The sequence below is a fragment of the Herpailurus yagouaroundi genome, unplaced genomic scaffold (genome assembly GCF_014898765.1).
Source record: "Herpailurus yagouaroundi ecotype Mexico unplaced genomic scaffold, PumYag 140, whole genome shotgun sequence".
Lineage (NCBI taxonomy): Eukaryota > Metazoa > Chordata > Mammalia > Carnivora > Felidae > Herpailurus > Herpailurus yagouaroundi.
In genome coordinates this window covers 58,938,563-58,957,555 of record NW_024412395.1, presented here as the reverse complement: position 1 = coordinate 58,957,555, position 18,993 = coordinate 58,938,563, and the positions used below count along the sequence as shown (strand labels likewise).

Genomic DNA, 18,993 nt, shown 5'->3' with positions numbered 1-18,993 from the left:
ACTTATTTAATTTGCAGGTGGCTGCGGTGGGAAAGAGCCTCACTCCCCATGGTTGAGGTGGTACTGCCCGTGGACTCACGGCCTCTCCCCGTTACAAGGAGAGAGGGTTACAGAATGACAGGAAGGACAGGCATCGATACAGTTGTGTCTAAAAAATTGCTGGCAGGAAACAGTAGCCTGAACTCTCTTACAAAGTCTGGGTACTCGTGTCACAGGGCTTTTTATGCTCACTTGTTTCTGGGCCCGGAACAGGAGCTTATGGAACAGGTAAAAATTCAAGAGGCACCTAGACAGAAAGATTTACTTGCTCCGTGGCCATCAGACAAAACATAAATAAGTTTAATAGTAAATACAATAATGGCTTAAAGGGACACAAATAAATTTGAAATTGATTTATTAAAATATGTTTGTAAGTGAAATATATATTATATATAAAATATATTTGTAAGTGAAATTGATTTATTACAAATATATTTGTAAGTGAAATAAATTACTGTAGTTTCCCTTTGTTACATACAACACTGTTACACATATGAATGTGGCTTACAAACTGGCCAATATTGAAAAACATTAAGTAAAAAAAGTCATATTACTATAGATTTTCCCAAATGGCTAGAGGTACTTTATTGCTCATGCTGGATCTGGGCTAGCCTTCTGATGTGTGGGGGCAAAGCACCTTTCCCTCTCCTTCTGGAAGGTTATACCTGACTATTACAAATGCCATAGGCCAAACATTCTTAGAAAATGAGAATACCAATTCCTACCGTAAATCAGATCACCAGTAATCTCCCCTAATTCTTACTGCACAGATGTTCATTCAGATGTCTTCAAGAATCATTCTTTAGACTCCTCCAAGAGCTGAATTTTATATAAATTAAGGGGTAGTTCACACCTTCTAGCTAACAGGAAATATGCTTGTCTGATGTATATGTATATCAGAGCCACTTCCTTTTTTTCACATTTTGATTTAGCTTTAAAGTTCTTGACAGAAAATGAGAGACAGTGGGGGAGGGGTAGGGAGGGAGGGAGAGATGGAGAGCGTGAGACAGAAAAAAAGGAGGAGAGGACGGGAAAAGGAGCATGCGCATGTGTACTGAGGATACAGAGGATAGATGGAAGACAAGGAGCAAACCAAAAAACCTAGGCTGAACGGCAGTCTGTGGCCCTGAGTGAGGGCAGCTGGGACTGGAGGGGGTCCTTTGCATGCAGCTTTGCCATGGCAGTGGCAAGGAGTTATTATCTCCAAGGATATCCAAAACTTACTGGGGAAGGAAGTGGGCATGAAGCTTTCTCCCTAAACTCAGCTAAGCTAAGCACGTTCATATATGATATCCAAAGCATCTGGTACCTGGAATTACCAAGTAGCTCTACTTTGTCCTTCATGGGGACCTTGGCTACACTGGGTTGGGACACATCTACAACTGGTTTATCTCGGCAAGATCAGAATTCCTGGTTATTCCAGAGAAGAGACATAAAAGTGGCAGAGAAGCCATTTGAGAAAATGGAATCCTTGGGTTCCATAATGTGCTAGAAACCTGTGCAGGTAACTCTGTGATAATGACTGAGGTCTTTTGGGGATGTCTCTAAAGGATGTAGAAGAATATTCGAAGATAGATGAAGGGCATTTCTGACCTTAACTGTGAGGATGCTAAATCCAGAAAGAGCAGTAAGCCCATAGCCCTCTGGGAGGGACACAGAGAATCCATGGGAAGGCTGGTGGAGATCAGGAAGTCATGGGGAGAAACTGTGACTTGAGCAAATGGGTAGACTGGGGAGTGTTCAGATTTAAGGAGATGGTTTCCGGACACAAAGATCTAGAAGAGCACTTAAGAAAAAGAAATGGTGGTGTTTGGTGATGGAGAATGAAACACATTGAGGATCACAGAAAAGGGTTCTGTTTGCATCCAGGTGCCCTCAACACTCCAAGGACTGGCATGAAGTAGGAGGGGAGGCAGGGAGGCCAGTGGAGGCCACAATGCAATAAAGGCCCAGACATTCCAGTGAGGGCTCAGACTTGTCCCTGAGATAATGGCCTATTAAAAGTTGGAATAATATGCTGAGAAGAAAAACACATTACACATTTATTTTCTTGAACATAATGGAAGTTTAAATTGGTAATTTAAGCAGTCAAAATGAAACAAACAGAAAAACCTAAAAAGCAAACAGTAAAAATGATCTTGTATATAGCCCCCAGGGAAAAGCACTCAGAATGCTCCATTCCAACTGCAATCAGACAGTTCCCTGGGAAACTGAACCTAATTTTTATATACTTCTGGCTGAAAATGTTTCTATTGGTACTCTTTTTGTTAAAAGAAGTATACGGAACGGACATTTTAACTGAAGCATTCATGACGTGAAATTGAGAATACAAATGGAGATGTATTAACTGAATGCCTCTTCAGCCCCTTCAGTTTTGTGTTCATCAATTTGAGTATTATGGGATTCAGAAACTGAAGTGGTAGCTAGGTCTTCTGTCAGTGATGGCTGGGATGGGAGCTGTCGACAGGTCTCATGGTTTGTGCCCCAGAATCCTCAGTGCTGGCTGCAGACTTTACACCCTGCTCAGGAAAGAAGTCCAAGCCTTCCCTGAGATCCTGTGCCAGGGAAGAAGCCTGATCCTGGAACATTCTGGTACCAGCTAACTGCAGTTTGGAATGGGGGTGTTAGGAGGTACTTTGAACACCTGTCTGTAAAGAAGTTAAAAGAGAAATGACCGATAGTGGAATGACAGCAATGGTAAACATAACTGAGGAAAGGAAGACACAAAAGCAGGTCTAAGATCCTAAGCATATACAACTGATGGAGCAAATGTGGAAAGTGTCCTGCTGTCCTTCCTCTGCCTCATGCGTACAGGGAGCCTCGGGTGGAGAACTGATCGCATTGGGGGCCCTCGGTGTTCTTCTGAGGGGAGGGGCCGGTGTGTCTCTTTTCCCAAACTCCTGTTCTGTTGGGTCTGGCTGATGTGATAAGTGAACCATTTCAAATTCCAGTGTTAGGAACCGACAAGAATACATCTCTGAAACGTCTCCTTTGGGTATACTTTTCTTTGGGAGCAATCTCAGCGGCCCCACACACTTGAATGGGTCTCCTTCTCTCTGAGGGAGAGTAAGTAGCTAGGAATCATTTGGAAGAATTCTAGGTAAAATAGGACACGCTCAAAATGTATAGGATGAGTTAGTGCTGGGAAGAGGGAAGACAGGAAATTCAGAGGAACATTGACTAAGAGTCACCAGCATCAGATCACTTGAGATATAAATGAGGGGGCCAAGGGAGCAAGCTGAAAGTCCCGCTAGATGGTGTTATACTTTGCTATGGAGTCAAAGCTATAAATCCTACAAGGTTTAGAGTAACTATTTCCTCCCTTTATTTCTGAATAATTACTAAATGTAGCCAGCTTTTGTCATTTGATGCTTGGAATTATTGGAAGTTATTCTTAACTTCTGTGGTCACTGCTACCCTGAGAGGTGGGCGTTAATACTCTCTGCTTTTAAAAGCTTTTTCTTTTCTGTTTCCCATTCTATTTAAATAGGTTCTAATCCCAGTTTTCTTATACTCACTATACATATATATATATATATATATATATATATATATATATATATATATCTGCAGTTAGAAAGATGAACACAGTAGAAACACAATCACTTCCCTGCATGCATTCTTGAAGGACATTATTTAAGGAACCACAGGTATTTTCACAAGAGGACTGACCTTTCCTTTCCATACTGAGGTACTCTTCTCTCTCTGATAGTCATCTGGATTTCTGAATTTTATAAATGATAGATTAAGAACTACTTACCTAATTTTACATTTTTCTATTGTAATAATCTGTTATGGTGTCACATATTATGCATACATGCATAAGATACTCATATATCATATATCAGTTTCACTGATTTGTTTAAATGTTCACAAAACTGAGTTTAAGAATCAATTCCCTGATAAACTCCAAGCCACTGGTTCATTGCATAATCAAAAGCAATTCTATCTCTCAAAAGATCCAGCTAAGCACCCAGATATAAGGCAGGAGTCAGTTATTAATCAAAAATAGAAAACCAACAATCCTTGCATGAGTATCCAGTCTCTTACAATGCAACCAAAACCTTTTCATGTTTTTCAGCAATTCTAGCCTTCAAGTATATTCCACCATCAGCAAGGGCAAGACTATTGTTAATTCAGAAAATATTACCTAATAGCCAGAAAAACTTAACATCCATGATTGCTATGAACTCAGTATTCTGTATTTTAAAAAGTTGACAGGATGTCAGGAGTAAGCAAATATTATGATATGCTTTTATCCAGCAAAGGGTTCTTGTATTTACATAGTCTATTTTCTATTCAGAATGCACCATTCACTATTCTAAACAGCTTCTACTCAATTTAAAATTTTGGTTATTTGCCTTATCTGTTTCAATACTTACTCTATCCTCCTAATACCCATCGTATTTTCTCTTAAAACCAAAACAAACCAACCTGTCTCTATATATGTACATTAAGCACTATTTAACTTTGTAGTTTTCTCCTTTCCACACTGTATTTTCTGATTTTCAGCTCAATAATCTTTCCAGAAAACAATTTTCCCTCGCTAGGTGTAATTTGGGTAGCCATTTAGAAATGACATCAAAATTCACCTTTTCTTACCCTCTCTTTTCTTTATTCTCACATCCTTTTCAAATAGTCACAATGCTACAAAAAAAAGCACAATTTATGTCTGTAGTAACATGACTTTTCTTAGAAAAACAGAAATCAGTTAGCAGGGGTTCTGATATCAGTATGACCAAAAAATAAAAAAATAAAAAATATAAATAAGTAGATAGGTAGATAACAATATCATTTTAGGAAATTCTGTATCAGTAACAGGTTACTCAGTTTTGCAACCTCGAATTTACATGGTTTCTTACACGGACAGTTGAAGAACTGGATCAGGGAGTAGTTTTCCATAGCAAACACGAATACCCATGTGCGACACCTGCCATGCAGAGACAGCCAGAGAGCATGCAAAAGCTAGGCCAGCACGGGAGTGGGTTACAGTTGATGCGGCTACACAGAAGGGGCACCACTGGGACAGGGAAGGTGACGCTTGGACAGTTTCTCATTCTTATTAAATGTCCACTTGAGATTGAAATCCACTCACTGTTGTAGCCACTGCTGCCGCTAGCCTCTGCCGGCGCCGAGTGGTGCTGAACTGGCCCTTCGCAGATGGCCCTTCCTGACAGTGAATGAGAGAAGAGGAGGGAGGAGAGGCCACGCGGGGAGGCGGGAGGAGGACACGGGGAGCGGGGAGGGGAAGACACGGTGGCGGGGGAGGAGAGGACAGGATACAGGAGGGTGAGAGATAATCGGACAAGGGAAAGGGAGAGTTTTTAAGTGGAGTTGACTTGTCCTAAATCGTAGCCCTGACAAGTGCTCAAAGGGGCATTCATAATGCTGTGAGAAAAGTTTTTTGTTTTTTTTTTTAATTTATTCATTTTTGAGAGACAGAGAGAGACAGAGCGCAAGTGGAGGAGGGGCAGAGAGAGAGAAGGAGACAGAATCTGAAGCAGGCTCCAGGCTCCAGGCTAGAGCCCGACGTGGGGCTCGAGCTCACAAACCGCGAGATCATGACCTAAGCCGAAGTTGGACGCTCAACCGACTGAGCCACCCAGGCTCCCCAAAGTTCGTTGTTTTCATTGCAGAACCCCTAAACGTTTAAGTCTAGTTGCTGAATATAACCCCACCCCAAAGGGATATGGGAAATTATGAAGTGATGAACAGCTTGTGATTTTATGGTAAAATAAATGCGCATATTGTTTTACCCATGCAATGTCACGTTGTATGAAACCAACAGCATTTCCAATCAATGGAAGCAAAGATGAACCTAAGTTCAGGAAAAATGATTAAATAAATAATGTGCAAAGGCCAAAACCAACAAGTTGTAATGGGAGTCTCCCGTCAGCCAGGCAGAATTTTTTTTTGTTCCTTACTGGGAGGAAAAGTACACAAGCAAGGGTACCAGGAATCTTCAGCTTCCCATTTATTCCCCTACTAGAAAGCTCACTGGGATTCAACATTAGGAATGGTGTTGGGATTTTCAGGTTGGAGAATTTTTCAAGGAGGAAGCCAGTCCCCACAGCATAGAGAAAAAACAAACAAACAAACAACACAACACTCAACGTCCTCAGTGTGTTGGCACAGTGCTTACAAAAATCAACTATGGAAACCTGAAAGCATGGGTTTCATTTAGTGATGTGCATCTATGCATAAACTAGTAGAAGAATACCGGAGCTTTCTTCTCTCTTTTTGGTGGCCAGGATTATGGGAGAATGATATTTCCTTCTAACCACTCAAGTCTGCATCCATCTGACAGACCCTCACTCTTCGTGATTGTGAGCAGTAATTTCAATTCCAGTGACCCGAGAGGGACTTAATACCACCTAACAGTGCAGATTAAGGAAAAGCAGTATGACTGCTTAAGCCTTTTTGGAACAACAGAAAAATATTTTAAATTTTTATCTCTCTAATCCTCTTCGAAGTTTCCACGTGACATTCCCATTGCTCTTCTACGTTCATAAATCTGCATGCATTACGTATATATTTATTGGATACACATATGCCTGTATAATGTGCTTTCCACAAAAAGTTTTCTATACAGAACCGCTTCATCTTTCATGTAGTAAGTAAAAAGAGGAAGAACTCATTTTTACCCTTCAGTATAATTTGAGCACCTGTGAGGTCTAGGACAGCTACATATGAATGACAACAGATCCTTTATCTGCTACTCTCCATGCTTCCTGCTAGTCCTCATTCTCTCCAACAACTAGGGATCTGGTATTAATTTGTGCGATTAGTCATGCAGGAAGCCCAGCAGCTCTCGGGTCTGTGGCAACCCTTCACAAACCAGTCCCTTCTCGCCCTCCTCTACCTCATTGAAAACAGCCAAACTGTTACGGTGTGATGGTTATAATGAGATTTTTATTAGAACCCGAAACCTGAAGTTTGGGAGAAAGTCCTTTTTCTAAAAGGTAATCTCCACAGAGCCTTCCAGAAAAAATGCCTTCGATGAATCACATGAAGGATTTCTGAGGCTAGCTTCTCAACAGCTTCTAGTAGAAATACGGTCATACAGATCCAACATTTAACCTTCATATTCAAATCAATAGCACAACCTAACCTATGTGAAGAATAAGATCCCGAACATACAGTGTAACACGTTCTTCACTGCTACTTTCCCGAGGTCAGTTTTCTAAATGACCTGTCTTATAATCATTTCAAAACAACAACTACTGCAGAATGCTGAATACAAAGGTCAGTGCGACAGTACCAGTAACAGCAGCAGTGACAACAAGCACCATTACCACCACCAGGCCGTTGAGGTTCCTCCACAAAGGGCTGGTGCACCACAAGTTACAAACAACAGAGGGGTTGAAAAACGCGCCACTCCCTACAAAGCCTCTCACATTGGCTGCCACCACGACACAGAGAAAGTGGTTCAAGAAGGGAGATGACAGTGGGCTCAAAATAAACACTTGCCCTCGGCTCCTGTGATCAAGGAGGGAACAACCTGTGTACTAGGGTGGGAGAAGGTGGTAGGTATGTTTCATCCACTAAATAAAGATAAATGCTATGTCTTTCTGTAAGTAAAACAATGACGAGTAAAGACATTTACATTGGTCATAGGCATCCCCGGCTAATTTTATGGTTTCCTAGCCAAGTGTGTATGTTGGAGAAACTTCCAAGTAACTTCCTGTTAATAAAGAATGAGCACCCAGGGGTGCCTGGGTGGCTCAGTTGGTTGAGCATCCGACTTTGGCTCAGGTCACGGTCACGCAGTTCGTGGGTTTGAGCCCCGCGTCAGGCTCTGTGCTAACAAACAGCTCAAAGCCTGGAGCCTGCTTCGGATTCTGTATCTCTCTCTCTCTCTCTCTCTCTCTCTCTCTCCCCATCCCCTGCTCATGCTCTGCCTCTCAAAAATAAATAAATGTGAAAAATAATTTAAAAAAAATAATGAGCATCCTAAGGGCTGCTAGAAGGCCTGCTGGTTTGGGTAAGCAGCATAGGTGCAGGGACAGTCCCAAATTCTGCAGCATTCACTCTATAATACCTTTTGTTTTACCAATCTAACTGAGCGCAGGGTTTCTCTGGGAGTAATAAATAGCTCACTGCCACCTCCAGGCCTAGTGATTTCCACTTGGAGTCAGAACTGAATCTTCTACTTTTGAAAGTTTAACGTTTTCTTTGAGTGTGGGGATGAAGTGGTTTCAGTTTCCCTCAAAAATAATTGAACTGGAATCACAAGGGCCATTTTGTTACTCTTTGGCAAAACAAAAACAAAGCATAAATAAACATTTAAAAGCAAACTACCCCAATATGCGGCAGAAACACGAATGAAGAATATTTTCCTGCTTTTTGACCAATTTCTTCCGATGACTCAAAAACATCTTCATAAACTCTCCTCATACAGAAAAGCACAGCCTGTGACTAGAAGGGCTATTCAGAGTTGCATTCTGTTTCCTCCAGGAAAAACCGAGAGATAATAGGGACCACGATGAGCCTCACGGCCACGGCAGGGCAGCCACGGGCATCCGGCTCAGACTCTCTGAGGACCAGCCAGCCTCTTCAAGGCAACGGCTGTGAACAGCAATGTGTTCAATGGCATACCTCATAAAAACGAGATCAAAACAATATCTGTCTACAAATGTATACGTTCATATGATGCGGCCTTCTTCAATTATTTTTATAATGGTTCTTTCTTTCTTGGCTATGAGAACCATTGATAACATGTTTTAAAAAGCCCCACAAAACTAGACAATCATGTGCTCAAAGCAAATGAAACTACCAAAAGCAATTTGAGGTAAATTTTTGGTGAAGTCATCTGGCACATATGTCTTCTACAGTATTAACGTTCTGAATAGAAAACACACAAAAACATACTGAATAAAGGAACACGATAAATTGTGTTCATAGAATGTGGACAGTCTAACTAAAAAAACCATGAATCTTTAGTGCTTGTGAAAATTTATTTTCAAATATATCCTATTAGCAAGCAAAGCACCAAAGAGTTTGTTACTTACACACAACACAAAGAATATCAATATGGTCAGAATTAAAGAATTATTATTCACTCAGAAGACACTGAAGATTTCTGGAAAGCAGTTCCTTTTACCTTTTATTAGAATATTTAGAATACACCAAAAATTGATTTATGGTGTAATAAAAAGAAAAGCAAAATCCTAAGTCTGATTTTGATTGTTGGGGCAAGAGTTTTTTAGATAATATATAGCTAGGATCAGAATAGTAAACATTCTAGTTTAAAGATCTGAAAATAATATGATTATGACACAAGAGGTTTTAGGCATTTACCATATTTCATATCACTTCGATGCAATAACATAAGATGTTCTTACTTGAAAAATTTTAAACTACTCATTCAAATAAATAACTTACTTACAATAAATTTCAAGTAAATTTATCATGAGTCATTAAGACTTTCATGATACAGATTTTAAAAGTGATTATTGATCGTCAAATAATACCTCTGTTTGACAAATCATAGAATTTTAGAGTTGAAAAGGAATTCAGAGATAATTAAGTTAACTCCATCACTTTACCCGGGAGCAAATGGAAACCTAGAAAATTTAATAGAAATGCACGAGATTATACTGCCAGGAAATCACAGTGATTACACTAGAGCCTGAGTTTGCTGACTTCCAATCTTTTGCAGACCTCATCCTTTTTTATTGATACATAAAATTTTGGATAAAGCTAATACATAAAAGGCTCTTTTAAGATCAAGTGTATATAAATGAGTGCTCATTACAACACACTGGATTTTTAGCCTAGATTTTTAAGGTAATTTTTTGTTAAATTACATTTTAATGATTCAAAGGCCATAAGTGAGAAGGAAAATGGCATTTTGTAGTCCTATTAAATCATTTTAACCTTTCCTTTAAATTATTTTTACTTATTCCAGAGTAAGATGAATAGATTTCTCGCTATTTTAGATAATATAACTCAGTCTGTAAAGCCCTGGCTTTAAAGCATTTCAGCTGCTTTAAACTTCTTAACTTCCATGAATTGATATATAAAGACTAACATCTTAAAATCATATAAAAATATGAATGAAGGAAAAGTCTGTACCTGCAGTTGTATTTTTGTATCTTTGCTGACACTTTTTGTTCTCCATCGTCTTGTGACCCGCTTGTCTTTCTTTGAAATATCTACACAGTTAGCCTACATTACACAAATAGTTAAAAAGCAACAAAGTATTATTAAGTTCACACAGATGATACAGATATAGACAAACAGAGCATAGCATGTTAGTAAAGAATCCTTGTTAGCCACCCTAAAGCAAACCAGCCAGGAGAGAAAGTCATATCTGACGCACAGTGGGCATAAAAAGCAGAGATAAGAACTTGATCATAAAATATATCTGTCTGCTATACAAAAGGAAAATGGGATTACAGATCTTTAGCATTTTTTTTCCTACATAAAAAAAATGGCAGTAATTCTGAGACTAAGTTGTATCTTCAAAGCTATCATTTCTAATGTGACACAAACATGGAAGAATAATTCACATATTTATTTCTTCTATGAGTTTGTACTTAGATATAAAATATACATTAAGATGTCAAAATAGATATCTTAACACAATGACAACATGAATTCAAAAATATTAGGATAACTCCAGAATATAGATTAATTTGTACTGTATTAGTCATTTCCTTTTAAATGTTACCTTATATATTCGTAGAACAATCCAGTAAAAATTCTGTGTTAATGACTTAAAGTCCTTTTGGTAATGTTTACCTGCATGTCAGTAAAGTTAGGTGCTGACTGGGTTCTCTGAAGTATCTCCAAATTTTGCAGGAGTTTGCTAAGTTCCACAAGGTTTGACTGGCAGTGTGCAAGGTCTAAGAAAAATCAGAAATAAAAATATGTTAGAACTGGGCAGGGAGGGGCAGGGATGGCAATAAAAGACAGTCAATCCAAAATATGGGAAGTATGATTAGGCAGAATCATGTTCATATAATGATGATACTGGCAAATGAAACAAAACAGACCCTTCTCCAGATTAGCACCTTAAAAGCATTGAGGATTAAATGAAGTCAATGCCTACTTACGAGTTAACAGCTAGCCACGACAATCTCAGTGAAATTGTGTGTGTTCACTTTCCTGTTCAGGTGGCCCTTGTTACATAGGAAGCACGTTCAAGGGAACTTCAGCAGTTAGTTGTATGTATGGTTTTAGTCTTAGGAACCTGTCTACTTACTCCTAACATAGTTTACAAGGTGGCTACCTGGAATTTAGATGGAGTCAAAGTCAAGTTCAGGAAAATAAGATGGAATACAAAGTCAGATAGACATATTTTTCTGTGGTTTAGATCACTAACAATGTTGCAATGAATGATTTCTTTAAAACCTCTGAGGGATGTTATACTAAACACAACCAAAGATTCTCGAAGTGTGTTCCCTGGCCCAGCAGCATGAGAATCACCTGGGCATGAAGCTTATTGAATGTTCAATGAAGAAATGGCTTTTAATTTTATTTTTAATTTTTGGCTATATTTGAACAAGAGAGAATTTTAAAGATTTGCATAATAAAACATCACTCTTAAAAATTGAATTTTGGTACAAGAGTATTGAGTTATTAGTATTACTTACACAATTATCAATATTTAGAACATGCTGGTAGTTATGTGATTACTTTTGGACGTATACTGTTTATAAAGAGACCGCAACAGGACACATCTATAAATCTGTTATATTATAAAGTGGTTAGAGTATGTAGTCAGTCAAATTTTGGTGGGAAATTTCATTTATATTTTCTTTGTTTCTCATTAAGTCTCAAGGATCTGCATTTTTACAGATATAGTACAGGCAGCAAAATATTGCTGTTAAATATGGCTCAAGATGAGCTGGGCCAAATAACATAGGGAGTTGTGTTTGGGGGATTTTTGACTCTTTTGTTGGATATAAAAACAGAGGAGCTAGGGGCACCTGGGTGGCTCAGTCGGTTAAGCGGCCGACTTGGGCTCAGGTCGTGATCTCGCGGTCCGTGAGTTTGAGCCCCGCGTTGGGCTCTGTGCTGACAGGTCAGAGCCCGGAGCCTGTTTCAGATTCTGTGTCTCCCTCTCTCTGACCCTCCCCTGTTCATTCTCTGTCTCTCTCTGTCTCAAAAATAAATAAACGTTAAAAACAAAAAACCAGAGGAGCTACTACTACAAGGGTCTTTCTAGGACTCCCAATCACTGCACACTCTATGGAGAGCAGGGTAGCAGCAGTTATAGGGCCAGGCCACACCCTCTTCTTCACAGCATCTGCCTGAGCATGGAGCCCAGGTGGGCTGCTCAAGGGCAATGGTTGTTCTTCAGAGAACCGTTGGCCATCAGTGCCTTTAAACTCCTTCAGAGAGAAGGTGTGTGGAGGACAGTACTGAAGAAGACAGCACCTGCCACCACCTTCAGGGGAGGCCGTGCCCTTGTGCTCCCATCCTCTTCCCTATGAAGAAAACAAGGGTCCACTGGTTCAGGAGGGTAGGAAATACAGAGCATGAAAGGAAAAGAAAGAGGGAAGAAAGTAGTGCAAATAAGGAAGGAGGGTTAGAGGGAAGAGGAGAAGGGAGATGGGCTAGAAAGGGCCTACATTTTAATTTGCATTTTATTTATATGTTTTTTAATGTTCATTTATTTATTTTGGGAGAGAGACAGCACAAGCAAGGGAGGGGCAGAGAAAGGGAGAAAGAGAATCCCAAGCAGGCTCTGCACCATCAGTGCAGAGCCTGACACGGGGCTCAAGCCCACGAATTGTGAGATCGTGATCTGAATCGAAATCAAGAGTCAGACGCTTCACTGACTGAACCACCCAGGCACCCCTAATTTGCATTTTAAAGAACAAAACTGTATCATAAGCACCATGCTAGCAGGGACATTTTTTCACATTATCCATGCATTGAGCCTTCCATCTAGTGAATATGACATCCATGCTTCTTACTAAGTGTGATTATTATACACAAACGGTGTATGGAGGTAGCATAGGAATCTGGAAACGGGGCTTCAAACCATCAAAATAATATCCACTCTTTTTCCAGAAGAATGGAAAGAGATCTTTGTGAATGAAAGTGATTCAAGGCAAGAAACCTAAAACTAAGCTTCAGGTGACACGGACTGACTTTACATCTCCGGGTTGCAGTCTCTTCACCTGCCAAGTGGTGGCAGTAATATACCCGCCTCTTCCCTTCCTGCTTTAGAGTAGCCACTGAGGTGGTAGATGGGAAAACGCTATGAAGCCCAGAAAAGTACTGATCACACTGTGTTTAATCATGCCGCATGGCCTTAACTTGGAGCAAGCTGCACCCGTCCTCACCACTTCTATCGCTCGAAATATGGGAGAGATGAACTCCTTGGCAGGATTTCACTGCTTGCCTAAGTCTGGATGTACATAAGGATTATAAAGATTTGCCAAAGGCAACAGAGGTATCTTTAAAAAAAGAAATCTCTAAAATTTCTTTAACTAAGATTAAATCTAATTTTAGCAATGGGGAAAAGGAAAAGTATGCTGAGAAAATAACTGCTGAGATAGTTCATAATAGTGAACAGTTAAAAACTTAAATATCTAGCAATGTACTTATTTTCCCATCATGTTCTACCTTGCTCCAAAAAGAAACAAGTCGTCCAACTGTGGAATGGTTAAATAAATTACGGTATGTCCAAAGTTATCAACCTATTATTTCATTTAGATACCACTGATGGAAGACACTGGGTACCCAGTACAGTTCTAAGTATAGGGAATATAGCAATCAAGTAAGATTCATGGAATTTACATTCTGGTAAAAAAAAAAAAAAAATTGCAAACAATTTGTATGTTAAACTATTAAGTATCCATCTTCAACACTGGCATATAGAATACTAATTTAACATTTCGTTTCCATGGGGGAAAAATACTTTCCAAGAGCCAAACAATTCCCTTACGTAATTGAGATCTGGACTGATGTAAGTAAGTTCAGATCTATGAATGGTTCACCACTTTGAGTATTAGCACTATAAATCAGATATATTATGGGTTCAAGGTGTTACATGATGAATTTTTGAAATATAAACCTCAATACTGGGGACTCTATGAAATGATTAGGAGAGACTAAAAATAAAAGTGTTGTGGGAATTTAGAAAATAGAGTTATCATGGTTTGATATCATCAGAGCACACTTAAAAGAGAGACTGGAAGCTTTTCTGGGTCTGGAGGATTGATGGAAAGGATTCAGCAAAAGAGAAAGGTGGAGAAGGGCAGAAAGGGCCCTGCAGGTGGGAAAGAACAATGCGCACCAAAGCACGGAGGAGGGAACATGCAAGTGTGTTCAGGAAATAGCAAATACATTCAGTTGGGCCAAAGGAAAGCAAAGTCGAAAAGGTAGGTAGGGACTGAAAGCTGAAAGATGGATATTATTATTATTATTATTATTATTATTATTATTATTTTAAGTAGGCTTCATGCCCAGTGCAGAGCCCAAGATGGGGCTTGAACTCAAGACCTTGAGATCAAGACCTGAGCTGAGATCAAGAGTCAGATGTTCAACCGTCTGAGTCACCCAGGCACTCCTGAAGGGTAGATGTTAAATGCCAGGCTAAGTAGTTTGGGCTGCAGAGCCCATGGAGAAACACCTGAAGGGATTTTTTTTGCATAAAAGCTATTTAAAGATATGCCAGTCTTGAAGGGAGAAGTATGTCATGGGCAAAGAACTGGCTTCAGGGTTAGTCAAACATCTTCACCAGGGCAGCTGTGTGATCTTGAGCAAATTCCTTAACTTGCACGCATTTCACTTTCCTCTTCTGCAAAGTGGGGATTAGTAATATCTGCGTCTCATGGCTGAGTGCAATGGCTTGCTCAATGCCGGCCTGGGGCCTGGGCGGCTCAGTAGGTTAAGCGTCTGACTTCGGCTCAGGTCATGATCTCACGGTTTGTGGGTTCAAGCCCCTTGTCGGGCTCTGTCCTGACTGCTCAGAGTCTGGAGCCTGCTTTGGATTCTGTCTCCCTCTCTCTCTGCCCCTCCCACGCTTTCACTCTGTTTCTCTCTCTCTCTCTCACTCTCAAAAATAAATAATAAACATTAAAAAACATGGAAATGCCAGTCCAGAGTTGCTAACACGTTCAATAATGGCAATTTCCCAAAAGCCTATGAGAGGTGAACAGCAGAGCTGGAGACTGAGGACGACAACGCCAGCCAGAAGGCTGCTGACCGGCCAGAGACTAGGTGAAAGGTGGGTCTGAGGAGGGAAGCAATTTGAGAGGAAGGGCAGATGAGGGCAAGGGGAAGGGTGGGTGTTTTCAAAGAAATAACAGAACTGAGTTTGGGCTAGATGAACAGAGTGGGAGGGTCAAAAAACCTCTCGGGTCTCAGAGGTGGTTATGACAGCAGCACTGACAAAAACAGGGGAGCCCAGCAGCTGGGGCTGTTGCCGGGAGAAGACAGAGGCTGGTTTCAGACAGGCCGAGGAGGGGCGTGACAGAGAGTACACACAGACGGAGCCAATGGCGAGGAGAGGCGGCAGGAACAAAACATAGGCTGGATGAGGAGCTGAGATTTATGCAGTTTTCAGTCTTTTTGAGAGGGTTATGGTGCATGTGCTCTGGAGTCAGACCACCCACGCTTGAACCCCAATTCCACCGTCGCTAGCTGTGTGAACTTGGTCGGAGTGAGTTGATTCCCCTGAATCTAGGTTTTCTCATCTGTAAAACGGCTCTGAGAGGATCAAATGAGTTGATGCATACAAAACAGCTAGGACAGTGCCTGTCACACAGGAAGAGCCTGATACCTGTTAGCTGCTGCTATTATCACTGCCACCGACCCCCCTCATCATCACCATCACCGCCACGACTCCCATCACCATCACCACTATCTCATCAAAATAGAGATTCCAGCTGACACTATGCGCATGCCTGTCACCTCCGAAGTGCAGAGCGTAGTCGTTAGAATCCAGTTGGCCTGCCCTAGCCCTCCAGCTCTCCCCAAGTATTTGCTGTGTAACACGGGCTAGGTATTTGACCTCTCGAAGCATCGGTTTCCCTATCTATAAACACATGGTTCCTAACTCCTGCCTGGTACTACTGTGAAGATTCACATGAGCCACGTATGTAAAGCGCCCAGTTCAGTGTCTGGCCCATTAACGAGCTCCCAGTCAACCAGAGTTACTATTACAGATGCCGAAGGCAGAAGACTGAACCTTGATCGATCCCCACAACTGACGCTGACCAGACAAGAATCCAGGGAAACAGAGGAGGAGCAGTTGGAGAAAAAGGAAAACTTCATGGGGTCTCAGGGAGAAGTTCTCACAGAGGAGGTCCTACAGGGCAGGTCAGAGATGAGGTCTGAGAACAGAGTGGATATCAGATGACCTCTTGCTACTAAGAATGCCTTTTTCATTGAGCAAAAGGGGCAAACATCAAATTACGGAGAGAAGCTGGAGTCTATGGACAGAGAGTAGAAGTGAATGGAAGATAAGGCTGTCTCCCAGAGAAGGGATAGTTATTGCACTAAATCCTGAAGGAAACAGAGAGGCAGGATAGAAGACACAGGTAGAGTAGTCAGGGTGGGAAGAAGCAGGAGCACTCCAAGACAGGAGAGGAGGCACAGGGAAGGGCCATGAGTATTCTAGAGCACACAGAGAGACAAACGCATCCCTCTTGCCCCACCAGCCAGGGGCTTTCCTGGCATCAAAGCCAATGTCTCTTCACTTTGGTCAGGTGAATGGATTTTGCCCCAGTGGATGGTGTCAATCTTGTCGGCAAAGGAGGCAGCCAGGTTAAATACCATGCGTGTTAACAAAACTGTGAAGTTAGCAGATAGGTGGAAACATCTAGAACCACTGCTGAGGCGAGACTACAGTGTTTTAAGACAGTGAAGTTTGGCTTCTTTCCCCAACCTGAAGACCACATACTCAGATGAATATCTGTGTGTTTTGTGAATACATTTAAGTACAAGCCTTTGAATGGAATGTCAGTTGGACATGCTTTATGAATATAACATCCTGTGTAAAATCATATTTTCACATAAAGATTGAGTATGGGATGTGTCCAGGGCTAATCAAAATGCTGTAGACTTTGAGTTCACACATACAGAGAACAAAAAAATATATATATACTTTTGGGGGTTGGGATCAACATGAATTGCCAAACTTCAGTTTTTCTAAATGAGGACATAAGAAAATAATCCAACATCTACTTTCACCATAATTCCATAAGAGAAAATAATTTAATATAAATAAGTTAGGCCCAATATCATCACAAAATAATTTTTAAAAATTAAATCAATTTAGCTTTATAAAATCCTTGCCATGTTATCCTTGTTTTCTCAGTTTAGGTCAAATGAAAACTATCTCATAGAATGGAAATGGTCTGTGGCAGTTTGGGCCAAAATGCTCAGTCAGGCTTATTACGAGGGAATAGAAAAGTTTCTGGAGATTAAGAGGCTCCACAATGGCAGAGTGAGGGAATTGTGTATATGTTCAGAATGGTTAATAACTGTCCCATGGTGGAACACCAAAACAGGTTAAGTGTGGCTAGGAAATGCCATATAATTTTGCTACTTATTGCGGGTTGTCAGGAGACATACACCTGCTCTAGGACAAGTTGAAGCAGCAAAGGAAGCTGTACAAGTGACCTGGCAGCAGTGGAGAGCAAGGGTGGAGGTACCTCGGGGGCTGTACTGGGCTGTGAGATTGCCCCCAGGGTGTGGGGTGGGGCAGGTAGGAGGCTAATGAAGAAAGACGGGGACTGGTGGTGAGGAAGGAGGTGGCAAGGCCAAAGCGGAAAGGGGTGAAAGGCAGGGGAACGGGGAGACAAGATTCAGTAGTTGTGAGGGTGCAGGAGAATGAACAGGTGGTAGGAAGATGGAGTCACGGGAAGGGGAAGGATCTGGTGCAGAAAAATAAGAACTAGAAAGGTGGAGGCAAACAAGGAGGCTGGAGGGGGAAGGGAGCAGCATCCACAGTTCAAGTTCACCTCTTTCGTTTCTGTTCTCATGGCTTATCCTGAGAGCCTGCCCTGGGCAAGAACTAACCTTCTGCACACCTGTCCATTTCTTCCGAGTCCTGTAACCAGGCTGCCACCTTGCTCTGGCCGGTCGTGCAGGTAGCGGGGAGGCTGTTGCTGCACGGTAAAGGGGACTGCCATGGAAAGCTGTTTGCTTGCACCTACAATGAACAAGAGGAAATGGATGGTTAAGCAGAAACAGTATATTTAAGTGATTCAAACAATTTTTTTGAGATATCCTCAAAGTGACATCAAAAAAGAGAAGAAAGAGCACTCTGGAAATAGGGAGGAAGCCTCGGGGCTAAATATGTACATGCTCAGTGAAGCCGAAATTCGTAAGTGATAACACTCATTAAGCCGCTATCTCCACCATATGAGGAGTGGAAAACACTGATGTATGTTATATCTCATATCTTAAGGGTCTGCCAGCTCAAATTTCCAAAAAATTTAATTTGCTCAGCAAGTTGTATTGGGCATGGGGTCCTTATTACAGGACTTCTAATTCATGAGTGAAGGCCTTTCCTTTCCAGAAGCTCTTACTTCCTTATGATCAGCTCAAGGCCTCATCAGCCACATGTGATTCCTAAATGCATTATCCACCATCCAGCAGCTGCGCACTGCTTTGAATGCATATTAAAAACTGTAATATACAAAAAGTCAGCATTGGCAAACTATCATTATCTACAGCTGATAGACTTTCCCGTAAAGGGATTTTATGTGAAATGAAGTTGCAGGAAGTATAGTAAGGAGATAACGCAGTGAGTTCAGTGAACACTTAGTTGAAAAAGCAGGAACTTACTTTTGAAAAAGCTGAAACAATGTCAAAACTCCATATCTGACTTTCATATTCAATTACAATTGATTGTGTCTGTCCTAAATCATCATGAAGTGAAAGATGCACGTATTTAGCAAACCCAGACTTATTTATTACCCACACGGGGCCACATACCAATTAACGTTCAGGACTCTCATAATTTGATACTTAGAATGCAAG

At 41.0% G+C, this 18,993-nt stretch overlaps 1 protein-coding gene across 15 annotated transcripts in view; it reads right to left on the bottom strand.

The window, feature by feature from the left end:
- Positions 1 to 18,993, bottom strand: part of OSBPL6 (oxysterol binding protein like 6) — a 210,711-nt gene that overhangs the window by 39,173 nt on the left and 152,545 nt on the right. For 9 of the 15 annotated variants that reach the window (XM_040475495.1, XM_040475494.1, XM_040475491.1 and 6 more), the window contains 4 exons: positions 18,028 to 18,160; positions 10,786 to 10,889; positions 10,117 to 10,209; positions 5,135 to 5,209 (listed from right to left, as the gene is read on the bottom strand). In XM_040475495.1, coding sequence (XP_040331429.1) covers positions 5,135 to 5,209; positions 10,117 to 10,209; positions 10,786 to 10,889; positions 18,028 to 18,160 — 405 coding nt within the window. The remainder of the gene's footprint in view (positions 1 to 5,134; positions 5,210 to 10,116; positions 10,210 to 10,785; positions 10,890 to 18,027; positions 18,161 to 18,993) is intronic. The other 6 variants (XM_040475499.1, XM_040475501.1, XM_040475507.1 and 3 more) reach the window with 3 other exon arrangements.